We start from the raw sequence: 12,296 nt of genomic DNA, 5'->3' as shown, positions 1-12,296 counted from the left end.
ATACTGGCACGTTGCTCTACTGGCCCCTAATCAAACTTTAAAAGTGCCTGTTACTGATTCTGCAAAATTCAACGATAAAGCAATCGTAACATAAATACTGACATACAAAATAACTCCTGAGGTTCTTGTTCCCTTTGGAAACCCTTCTTATGAAAACAGAATGCACAAGTACTGAAATTTGTTAGAAGGTAGTAGCAACAATGCAATGGAACACAATCAGAAAAATGATTAAGAACATGTGAAATTTGGTGAAAAATTCACTGTGGCTTCTGAACACACTTGGTTTTTGCACATACATGCGTAATTTCAAAGCTTTGGCTGAATCTGGAACCCAATAAAAATTATTTAATGTGTGGTTAGAAACAAACAAGAGATTGCCCTTCCCTCGGGCTCCACCTCCACAACTTGAGAACTGCACGGTCACTAATAGTCAATTACAGTAAACTTTTGGTTTTGTTTATTTGTTCAGTTGCTTCTGGCTCTCCGTGATTTTGTGGACCAGCCCATGCCAGAGCTCCCTGTCGGCCGTGGCCACCCCCAGCTCCTTCAAGGTTAAGCCAGTGACTTCAAGGATACCATCCATCCATCTTGCCCTTGGTCGGCCTCTCTTCCTTTTTCCTTCCATTTTCCCCAGCATCATTTTCTTCCCCAAGCTTTCCTGTCTTCTCATTATGTGGCCAAATTATTAACTAACAAATTACAAACTAAAATAGGCAATGCTGGTTCAAATAATGCCTGTCCCAGAACCCAAAAGGAAAACCAAATAGACCAGTGATGGCCAACCTATGACACACGTGTCAGTACTGACACGCGTAGCCATTTCTACTGACACACACTGCTGGATATTATTTATTTATTTTATGCCATTTTAAAAAATAGATAGGAAAGAAAGTAACTTATTCCATAGAGAGAAACCCAGGCTGCAGTAAGCCTCCATAGAATCAATTCCGCGCATGCGTGGAAAGGGGCCTCTTCCCTACTGCTAGCAAAAGCAGGCCGAAGCCCTGCCCACTTTTCATTCAAGTAAAAGCCCTGGGCGGGAAAGGCCATGCCTCTTCCCTGTATCTCCATTGCCACTGGCCTCCTGGAAAGAAGGCTCCGCCCATTTCAAACGTTCCTGGGTCCACCTCTTCAGCCGCGCACGGTTCCTTTCTTCCTGGTTATATGAGTTTTCTCTTTTTGCAAAGGAAATAAACCAATTGCAAAATAGTATCGGTTTATTTAATTATTAAGTAAATGAATATTATTTTGCATTGTTTCCTAAATATTAAGGAGTTACATATTTAAATTAAATTAAATGATAAATAATATTACTTTTCTATATTACTCAAATATTTCAGAATGTCTTAAATGAAATGGTAAATTGAATTTTTATTTGACGTTTAATTTAATGCATTTTAATTTAATGCATTTTTAATATTTTTAATATATGCCTCAAATATATATATGCCTTAAATGAAATGGTAAATTAAATATCAAAATATTATTTTGCAATGTTACTTTATTATTATTGCATTATTATTATTAGAAATACATTAAACAGCATATTAAATGCTAGAAATACATTTACATTAAATTAAAAATAAATAATATTTTGTTGGGTTTTTTAAATTATATTTTTATTAAACACTCCAAAAAGGATATTATCTACATAAAGAGAGGTAGAACAACATGATAAGAGAGAAAGTGGGAATTACAATTATATATTTTTTGTTATTTAAGCTAAATATTGCGAAATTATGGTTTTTTTCTTGAAGTGACACACCACCTGAATTATGCTCAGTTTTTTGGCAAATTTTGACACACCATGCTCAAAAGGTTGCCCATCACTGAAATAGACAATAGATTTGGGAGGCTTTGTCTTTTGCAAAATTTCCTTTTTATATTACTACAACTTAACTGGTAGAGGAGCAAGAATTCCAGAAACATAACCTTGGTTTTAGCACAATAATAAACATTCTCTTTCCACCATTAGGTTAAGATTTTTTTTATTAGACAGGACTTTTATTTTTAATCACATAGCAAAACTATGTTTGGAATTAGTACATTATTCTTGTCTTGTAAGTTTTTTAATCCTTTTAAATGCATTTTAAACTGTATGCTTTTTATAGAACTAGAGTTTATTTTTAAAATATGTTTATAATATTACATTTTAACTAAGCTTTCTTATACACTACTTGTCCCCTGCCACCTCAGGTCTTATGGCAGGAGACAAGTTGAGCATATGATGAATACATTTTTTTAAAAAAACAAGTATAAATGAGACCTATTTTTCCAAGCAAAATTATAGAGATGCCATCTCCAGATAATGTATACTTTTTATCTTTCATCACAGATATTCTAACCATAGTTCCTTGATGCATGCAGTTTATTCTTTTTTTTAGTAAACTTTTATTGAGTTATCATATACATAAAAAAAGAAAGTAAGATAAATGATTTACAAGGAAAGTGGGGAAACATTTGATTATGCATGCAGTTTATTCAATATCAGTCATAACACTTACCTGCTAAAACTCCAGCAACGTAGACAAATCCAATCCTTGCAGCACCATGTACCATTTCAAGGGGGACTCCAACTAGAAGTTGAAGAACTACGTTGAGTCCAAGGTGCTCTATCCTGGGGCAAAGGGGAAAAATTCCCATTAGTTAGTTCAGCTTACCTTTGCGGACAGATAAATGCAAAGCTTTGCATGTGGAGCCCCAACTAGCTACCACACGGCTCTTTGCCATGGATTTTTAAAAGTTTAATTCTATAAAACTCCAATATCCTATATACTCATATATAAGTCTAGAGTTTTTTGTTTAAAATCAACCCCAAAAATGTGGGCAATTTATTTATGGGTAATGTGAGTCAGTCTTATCAAAAAGAAAACCCCTTCTGTGAGTAGAGTGCCTTGGTGGGGAAATGACAGTGGCTAGAGGGGCTCAATGGAGCCCCCGGTGGCGCAGTGGGTTAAAGCACTGAGCTGCTGAGCTTGTTGATCGAAAGGTCGCAGGTTCGATTCCGGGGAGCGGCGTGAGCTTCCGCTGTCAGCCCTAGCTTCTGCCAACCTAGCAGTTCGAAAACATGCAAATGTGAGTAGATCAATAGGTACCGCTCCGGCGGGAAGGTAACGGCGCTCCGTGCAGTCATGCCGGCCACATGACCTTGGAGGTGTCTACGGACAGCGCTGGCTCTTCGGCTTAGAAATGGAGATGAGCACCACACCCCAGAGTCAGACATGACTGGACTTAATGTCAGGGGACTACCTTTACCTTTACCTTTTAGAGGGGCTCATCCCAAGGAGGGATTGGTGCCTTCCTTTCTCTGATGATGACCCTTAACGTATCTACAAGTTATATCAAAATCCACAATTTTGGCCTCAAAACCTGTCCTTGACTTATACATGAGGTTGACTTCTACATGGGTATATAGATAGTTGCTTTTATAGTTGAAAAGGGGGTGTGTGTGCACGCGCGCACACACACACACACATATATATAGAGAGAGATTTATGTTTAAGAATCCTTGTAACCATGTTGAACAGAAAACATGATACAAAGTACAAAAATGAAAAATATGGGCTTCCTGGCAGGAACCCAGAACTGCTTTTAAAGTAGTGGGGTGGGAGGGCATCTCCAGAAGGTAGGGCGTTATTAATTTTAATAACAGTTATGTTTTGATAAAACAATGAAAACAGAACACACTGCGTTAAACAATAATAATAAACTGAAGCTGTTGAAGATACGAATCCTATAAAAATGAAGTCAACATGACAATACAAAGTTGAAGAATAAATAAATAAAATTAATATTACAAGCAAAGCAAAACATATTTAAGACCAAAGTTACCTTTAAGGTCCCAAAGCCAATTTGTTCCTCCACTACACTCCAATAAAAGTAAAAGCTGTGGAGATATATTGGAAGATAAAAGATCACACTAATAATATTCTTCAAAGAAATTGAAATTTCTTTGTATCTGCCAAGCTTCAGGTATAGATAATATGATACAAGTCCTGAAATTAGGGTGTATAGTATGATAGTCATGTTTCTTGATAATAACAAATTATTTAGGCTGCTGAGAGCAAAAAAAGATTTTAGAGTTCCAAAAGACTATCTTAACTGAGAGAATGAGCATTCAGATTGTAAACAAAATGCAATTAAATCAAGTGTAAAGGGAAGCACATTAGAGCAAAAAAATATATCTTAACTTCACATTTCGATAGAGCATGAATTGGCATTAATTGAACAAAGGGTCTAGGGATTATGGTTGATATCCCTGCAGTAAAAAAAAAAAAACAATTGAAGTTTGGCATTATGACAAAAGAAGGAATCATTGCCAATAACATGCCGCCCTTGTACATATCTATGGCATGATCACATCTGGAATACTGTGTGCATTTCTGGTTACTGCATTTATTAAAGATGTTGTAGGGATGGAAAAGGTGCATAAAGGGGCAATCAAATGGGCTGGAGCAACAAGCCTTTGAGGACAGATTGCAATGTTTGGAGCTTAGCAAGTGTTCAGTGCAATTTGGAATATCAGACAGCAAAGACAGAATTATCAGTGCCCGGAAGGATAGAACAATGGCCTCTCAGCCAAGTTGAAGTGGACTGTTCTTCCTTTTGATTGATGCATTTTAATTGTGTTTTATTTCTTTGGCATTTCTGCAGAGTACAGTAAGATCCCTGAAACTGTGGACCCCATACCCATGCCTGGGAAAAATGTTTTTTCTAGAAATTTACTAGGTCCTCCAGATGCTACTCCCAGAATTAGCACAGAGTCACCCTGAAGGACCTAAATAATTCCTAGAGAAGATAGTTCCCTAGGAATTTCTAGGTCCTCCAGGGTGACTCTATGATATGCTGAGAATGAAAGTCAGGTAATTTAATGATATTCAGTCATATTCCCAGTTTCAGGTCACTGGTCTGACCAGGAATATATTTCCTGTGGATATGGGAGTGTTATTGTATGTTTGACTTGACTGTACTTAGTTGTCTTAGATACTATTTTTGTCAGAAAAGACACAACAAGCTTATACATAAAATAAAGCAAAAAGCATGGCCAGAAACACAACAACACTGAATTTGAGGAGCAAATAAAGGATTGTTACACAAGTCAGAAATTAAGAAGTTAAGTCAACTAAATCATTGTCTAAAAGGAGCAAAGCGCGGAGGAGGAGAATAGTGTGAAGTGGCTAAATAGATTTTTTTTTCACCACAGCAGATCCTGGAGAGATACTGAACCATTTTGTTCAAGAAGGGTACTTAAGCAGATTTCTCAAACAGAAGCTACAAAGACTGAAGTCTTAGGAATAATTAACAAATTACAAACCATCAGAGCCAGATGCCATTTACCAAAGTGTTCCTAAAGACCTCACCTGGGGAAGTGCTGAGCTTTTAACAGAAACAGGCAAGAACAACTGGAAGGCTGCCCGTGCTTGCTTCTTTAAAAGGAAGAATCCAGGAAATTATAGACTTCTCTGCCTAACCCCGATTCCAGAAAATTAGTAGGCAGCATCATTATAATTGGAATTACAGAGAAGGCAAAATGCTCACAATCTTTGGCTCTTTTAGATCGGATGCACACTTTAAACACAGGGGGGGCTAAACAGAAATATTTGCAAACCTCTTTAAAGTTATGAATTGGAACAGTTGATGCAAACAGATCAATAAATAAGATTTATGTATCGCCACTGAATCAAGATAATAGTGCACTTTTATGAAAAAGTGGAGGAAAATGAGATCTTAACTGTGTATCAAGTAAGAAATTGATTTGGATTTGTGCCAGCGTTCCAAGAAGACAAATTTCTGCAGACTAAAGCTGAAATCTTGTATTCATCTTCCTATTGAACTCAAGAAAACTTATTTTTAAGTAGGCACACCTAAGACTGTGTGGGTTTGTTATCAATGGTTCTGGTTTTATATGGATTTTTATTATGTGATATTAAATGTTTTAACTGATATGTATGTATGTTGTGGCATCTAATTGTTGCCAATCTGTATGCTGCCCTGAGTCACCTTCCAGCTGAAAAGAGTGGGATAAAAATTAATTAATTAATTAAATAAATTGGGTCAAATGAGAAAGAAAATGGCAAATAAAAAAAAGTAAAGGGATGGATATAAAGGCAAAAATGTAACTTTACACATGCATTCACAAAAAGTTGAACTACTCTTTGCTCTGAAAGGTTGAATATTTCTTACCCAAAATGATTGAAATCAGAAGTGTTTTAGATTTTGGGGAAAATTGATTTCGCAATACCTGTATTTGCATATGCATACACAAACATAATAAGACATCATATTTTCCACATATACTTTATACTGAATGTAGTTTTATATTTAATCTTTTTAATAATGTTGTGCATGAAACACAGTTGATGTACATTGAACCATCAGTAAGCAATGGTGGGACTATCTTATCTACCCAATTGAACAATTTTGGAGCATTTGAGAATTTTGGATAAGGAATTGTCAACCTTTAGCAGGTTTATGGCACATAACTTCCTGAAAACATTGAGTCAGTATATAAAAAGGTAAAGGTAGTCCCCTGACATTAAGTCCAGTCATGTCTGACTCTGGGGTGTGGTGCTCATCTCCATTTCTAAGCCGAAGAGCCAGCATTGTCCATAGACACCTCCAAGGTCATATGACCGGCATGACTGCGACCTTTCGATCAACAAGCTCAGCAGCTCAGTGCTTTAACCCACTGCGCCACCGGGGGCTCCGAGTCAGTATATACCATTAGTGAAAATAAGGAAAAAACCCGCGAATCTGAGCGTTATCAAGGAAGGGGATTAAAACAGAATTGCCAGTATTATAACATTTGGCACATCTGGATTACAAATCAGAATTTTAATTGCTCCAAGAGTATAAAAAAGAGCAAATGAAAAGCAAACACAGCATCGGGGATCCTTTTCAAAGAGAGCTAAAGCATTTACAGTTGGGGCTGGGGGTGAAGACCATTTGTCCTGAAATGCCATGTATACTTTGTTATTGTCAACTGCCATCAAGTCAATTTTGACTTAAAGTAAGCCTGTGAATGAGAGACCCCCCCCAAGTCACCTTATCATCCATAGCCCTCTCAGGTCTTGCAGACTTGGGGCATTTGTGGCTTCCTTGATTGAACCTGTCCATCTGGATTGTGCTCTCCTCTTCTCCTGTGTTACCAAACTGGAGAAATGTGCCACTGCGCTCAGTTCTTAGCAGTGGTACATTGGAGCATGCTTTCAGTGAGGAAATAATTTAGAGCAGAGATGAGCAACTCATAATCCTCCAGAAACAAAACTGCAGCACTTTGAATTCTCCACCATGGCCTGTGGTTGATAAGGCTACTGGGACTTACATTTCAATGGTGGGAGGAGGGGGGGGGTCATCTTCTCCATCCTATTCTAATGCAATAATTTGCAAATTTTACAAAAAAAATGTAGCTGAACATATTTAAGTACACAATCACTATGCATACAGGTAATCAGTCTTTTCTTACTTCTCTTTTATGGTCAATGAAAACTTTGCTAGAAAATTATGCAACATCTCTCATTAGGAATATGCAGAGTGTTTTAATGTGACTTATAATGCAATGCTTACACAAAAGCTAGGACTGAGTCTTACTACTCCCAGATCAATTGTTTGGGATTCACTATTTAATTCTAGGGATAAATCTTCCCTAATACATAAAATAATCAATCTTTTACCACTATCAGATAACAGCTTCAGCATCGGCAGTCTGGGTTATTTCCTTATGACTGCCTATTTTTTTCCCTCTAACAATAAGAGGAAAAGAATTACAATAAAAAATATCTAGGAATCTGTTTAGAATTGCAGTAAAAAGTTTGGGAGAGACAGAAACCTACTTTTTATTATATCAAATGAAACAGAGTTAGATGAAGGGCAGTACACAGCAATAGTCATGGGAAGGTATCCAAGCTTTTCTAACAAAGAATTTAACTCTCTTGAAATAATGACCCATGCGAAACAATGATTTATTTCAGAAGGGAAAGCCTCAAAGGTTTTATTTATAAGTGCGTTTGATGGAAGCCTGTTCTTTAAAAAATGACCCAAGAAGCTTTCTATTCAGTCAAACCGCTACCAGAAGCAAAAGCATCAGAGTCCCATAGTCAATCAGCACCCATAAAACATAATTAGCTTTCTCATGCTCCAAATGTGTCATTCTTCAGATGACAATATAATTGATTTATCAAGGTTTCACTTTCTCCGTAACCAAAGAAAATGGGCCTTAGAATCAATAAAGTCATTAGTTATGGCAACAACACAAATGGGTGGACCCCATAGACAATTAATGTCCACTTGGCTTTTAAAACTCAAAAAGCCCCAAATTTATAGCTCTGGCTTCTTGTAAAGCTTTTCTCCATCATGACTGAGGCACAAACAGCACACATTTTGGGAGGCTCTTAAGAAGCCCAGCTGGCTACCCTTAACAAGGGAGCCTTCTCCTCCTCCTCCTCCAATAACTCCTGGCTGTCAAATATTAGCCCATTAAAATGAAGAAGAAGATGAGCACAGTAAATTAAGAGCTTCAAATTAACATATTAAAGCCACAGCAGGAAGTATGCAACAATAGGCTTCACCTTTGAATTAGTTTGGCCTTTGAGAGAGAAGGGTGAAAGAGGGGGGAATAATGGTCTCACCATTTGAAAAAAAGATTATGACTTTATTTGATTCTCCTGATGTGGGTTGTAAAACTGGCTATAAATGGTTGTATATTGCCTAACTGTGATGTGTATTTCATCATATTAGAGAGAGAAATCAGCAAAGACTGCTTCTCAATATGTGGTGCAGCTTTGATGATTTGCACATCCAAAACATTTAGAATTGCCTGCAAAATATAATAAGCTTACACCAGCAAAGTTTCTTAATATTTACAGATGGGAGGAACAGGGTATCGTATCTTCCCCCAGAGTTTCCCTGGGAAACCGGCCAAGGGTGTGAAAGAAATTTGATAATTAAAAGGTTCAGCACATTTTTCAAGCAACACAACAGGATAATGGCAACAAGATACCTGTCAAGGCAAAGGTTAGTGTTATGTAGCTAAAGAAAGCAGGCTACAAGCACTTTGTTTTCAGAGGTTGCAAGAGGCATCCAATGGACCAGGTCAATCTTTTTCTTCTAAATACATTCCAGAGCATTCCACCCAACTAGATGTAATATCAAATTAATTGCATGTAAGTGATGGATGTCCACAGGCTATTTTATAAAGTAAATAGTAGTGTTGGGGAGGGGAGGGGTCTGAAGGAAAGCAGAAAGGGAACTATATTGTCAAAGAAAAATCTTTACTGCCCTGTTCCCAATATAAAATTTCCCTCCCCATAGCTGCCATTGCATACAAAGGGAGGATCTCATTAGAAAACAAACAAAAGCTGCAAGATTCCTACAGATCTATAAGGAAAGCATAGTCATCACTACAAAGTCAAGAATGAAAGCTTGCTTTTCAATAGACAGATTTGTCACCTCAGCGTGTGCTTTTGATGTCCTACACTGACTTTCAAGTTATATAAACTAGCTCACACAAAGTATTATTTTATCTAAACATCTAAAACCATTTTATAATAATAATAATAATAATAATAATAATAATAATAATAATTTTTATTTATTTATAGACTGCCCTATCTCCCTGAAGCGATTCAAGGCGGTTCGCAACAAATATGGCAAACATTCAGTGCTAAAAGAAAACCATACAAACAGCTTATATCAGGACAAGACACATTAGACATTACAAAACAACATTAATTATAACTTAATAATCAAAATAGCGAGAAATAAAAATAAGAAATAAAATAAAAATAAAATGAAAACATCATATAATACAAAAAAACGTATTTTATTTATTGTATCAGGAGTGAACCAAGGTTACAGTTGTGATGTATTTGAGAAAAGACTTCGTTTAAAAGCTTGGCATTATACTAAATGTGCTTTGACCACTAGCTGGCCAATGGAGTGCCTCTGGTGTTGCTATAAGGAGGTCCTTCACTGTACGTGTGGCAGGGCTCAAGTTGCATTGTAATAGGTAGACTGTGGTTTGTTCTTTTCCTGAAAAAACCTAACAAAACACACTAAAAATAAAATATAAAACCGAAAATGGACCAAATAGTAGTACTCTTATTAGATGGAGAAATCTGGAAGGGCAAGAGGACAGTTCCAAGGACTTTATGGTACAGTAAACAACTACACCATACTAAACATGTAATCAGATTGAGTGTTCAGTTAAATAAGTTATGGGGAGACATTTTATTAGTGTATGGAAAAAATTACTTGGTTCAGCTAGAATTTCCAGTATCATTCAACCTGTGTTGTCAGAAAACCTAGCATTGTAAAGCATTTTTTGTTATCTTAGGGCCCAAATTCTGCCTTAGAAAACTGACATAGTATTTGCAAAAATGATAAAATTTTATTAGATAACATATAACAACTGGACAAACCCCCAACCTGGTGGAGGCACAAGAAACTCAAATAATTCTGGGTTTGATATGGATTGTATTAAAAGTAACCAACAACTAAGACTCCTGTACAGGAAATTACAAAGATCGAAGTCTGGTGTGGATCTTGCTAACCTTCGGAATCCTAAGTGCTACCTTCAACATTTTATCCAACTTAAGCAGCACTCATTAGTAGAATTTAAGTGGAATCAACTTCTAAATGCACCTGTAACAAATAACTTGAAGCAGTTTTGGCATCTGGTCAATGGACTGAGCAATTCAAGTACAACATTTGCCACATCAATCTCCATCAAACTGGTGTAGTTATTTTTCCAACCTCTTTCAGACTGATGAGTTAGAAACCCAAAACTCAGCAATAGATTCATCAACTGGTCTCCTGTTACAATACAGAAAATTGCAGACCCGATAGTTGGTGTAACAAACAGAAAAGCGGCTGGATCGGATTTAATTATTCCAGAGATTTTGAAATCAGATCCTGAGTGTGGACCCTCCTCTTGGCGGCAGTGTTCACCATCATTAACAACATGGGCATCCTACCAAATAGTTAGCAATTTGCCATTATAGTACCAATCTACAAAAAGGGTGACCCTACCAGTCCTTCCAATTACTGGCCAATTAGCCTTCTATCAGTAATTGGAAAGCTTTATGCAAAATTCCTATTAGCTAAGTTGAAAACCTGGCTGGACCATAATAAAATCACTGGCCTTGAGCAAGCTGGATTCCATAAGGATAAATCAACCTTAGTATTTCGCATTCAGCAATAATTGGACAAAATGAAACAACTATTGTATAGTCCAGGCCACTGTTCAATAGGAAACGTTTTCTTGGCCATGGTAGACTTTCTTAGCAGTAGTGGCAAATAGCAATTCTCTATGACTGCAGGATACTCTTTTAATCTATCACAATGCAGAACCAAATTGGGTGATGCTGCCTGGACTCTTTTCTCGCTTCAAAAGAGAATCAGGACAGGTGTCAACAGTGGGCCTGCCAGTTGATTCAGGCTTGGAAGCAGCCTGAGGATACCAAATACGGCATTATATTCACCCCTGTCCTTTCCCGCTCCCCTCCACTAGGAGGAATTCGGTGGTTCTTCAGCACTCACCCTGCATGCATGAATATGTATGTGAGGTACCTCCAGGCCTGAGCACGGAGCTGAGGATGATATAACAATGAGTTCTTCAGATATAAGGGGTGGGTGACTTGCAACACAAACCTGTCCAGGACCACTCCATTGTAAAGAAAGAAGGCAACCTAGGAAAGAAGAGAAATTCCACAATTAGCCACAATTAATTCAGTTATAGGCATCTGAAAATATATATTTATGCATTTAAGGTGATGTAAAAGACTTAATCAGAAGCAGATGTGACTAAAGGCTTGGTCACACCTAGACATTCAAAGCTTCACTGTACTAGCAGAGAAAGGAGTTGTTTTATTGCCCGATTCTTTGATGATGATGATGATGATGATGATGATGATGATGATGGTGATGGTGATGATGATGATAATGATACAGCTGTAGCCATGAATCAGCAACCATGCATTAAGTATCAGCATGAAAAGCAGTTCATGTGGACATACACAGGTCAAAGACTGTTCTGTACGATCCGTGATGAGCAATGGTTTGCAATCCTGTAAGCAGTGGTTCTCAGCCTGTGGATCCCCAGGTATTTTGGCCTACAACTCCCAGAAATCCCAGCCAGTTTACCAGCTTTTAGGACTTCTGGGAGTTGAAGGCCAAAACATCTGGGGACCCACAGGTTGAGAACCACTGCTCCCACATGAATCTATACAGAAATAGTCCTCTTTTAAAACATTCATACAGTTTACATTGACATCAAATGCAAGCAAGCACATTCAAAT

The 12,296-nt window shown here is 37.3% G+C and overlaps 1 protein-coding gene and 1 long non-coding RNA gene across 3 annotated transcripts in view; one reads left to right on the top strand and one right to left on the bottom strand.

The window, feature by feature from the left end:
• RHBDL3 (rhomboid like 3) overlaps nucleotides 1–12,296 on the bottom strand; it is a 140,845-nt gene that overhangs the window by 21,129 nt on the left and 107,420 nt on the right. For both annotated transcript variants that reach the window (XM_060763952.2, XM_060763953.2), the window contains 2 exons: nucleotides 11,539–11,687; nucleotides 2,505–2,617 (listed from right to left, as the gene is read on the bottom strand). In XM_060763952.2, the coding sequence (XP_060619935.2) occupies nucleotides 2,505–2,617; nucleotides 11,539–11,687 (262 nt within the window). The remainder of the gene's footprint in view (nucleotides 1–2,504; nucleotides 2,618–11,538; nucleotides 11,688–12,296) is intronic.
• LOC137096082 (uncharacterized) overlaps nucleotides 1–12,296 on the top strand; it is an 87,356-nt gene that overhangs the window by 25,235 nt on the left and 49,825 nt on the right. The window lies entirely within an intron of this gene.

This window comes from Anolis sagrei, chromosome 2 (assembly GCF_037176765.1).
Source record: "Anolis sagrei isolate rAnoSag1 chromosome 2, rAnoSag1.mat, whole genome shotgun sequence".
Lineage (NCBI taxonomy): Eukaryota > Metazoa > Chordata > Lepidosauria > Squamata > Dactyloidae > Anolis > Anolis sagrei.
The sequence above is the reverse complement of the archived record's forward strand: the minus strand, read 5'-3'. Positions and strand labels throughout refer to the sequence as shown.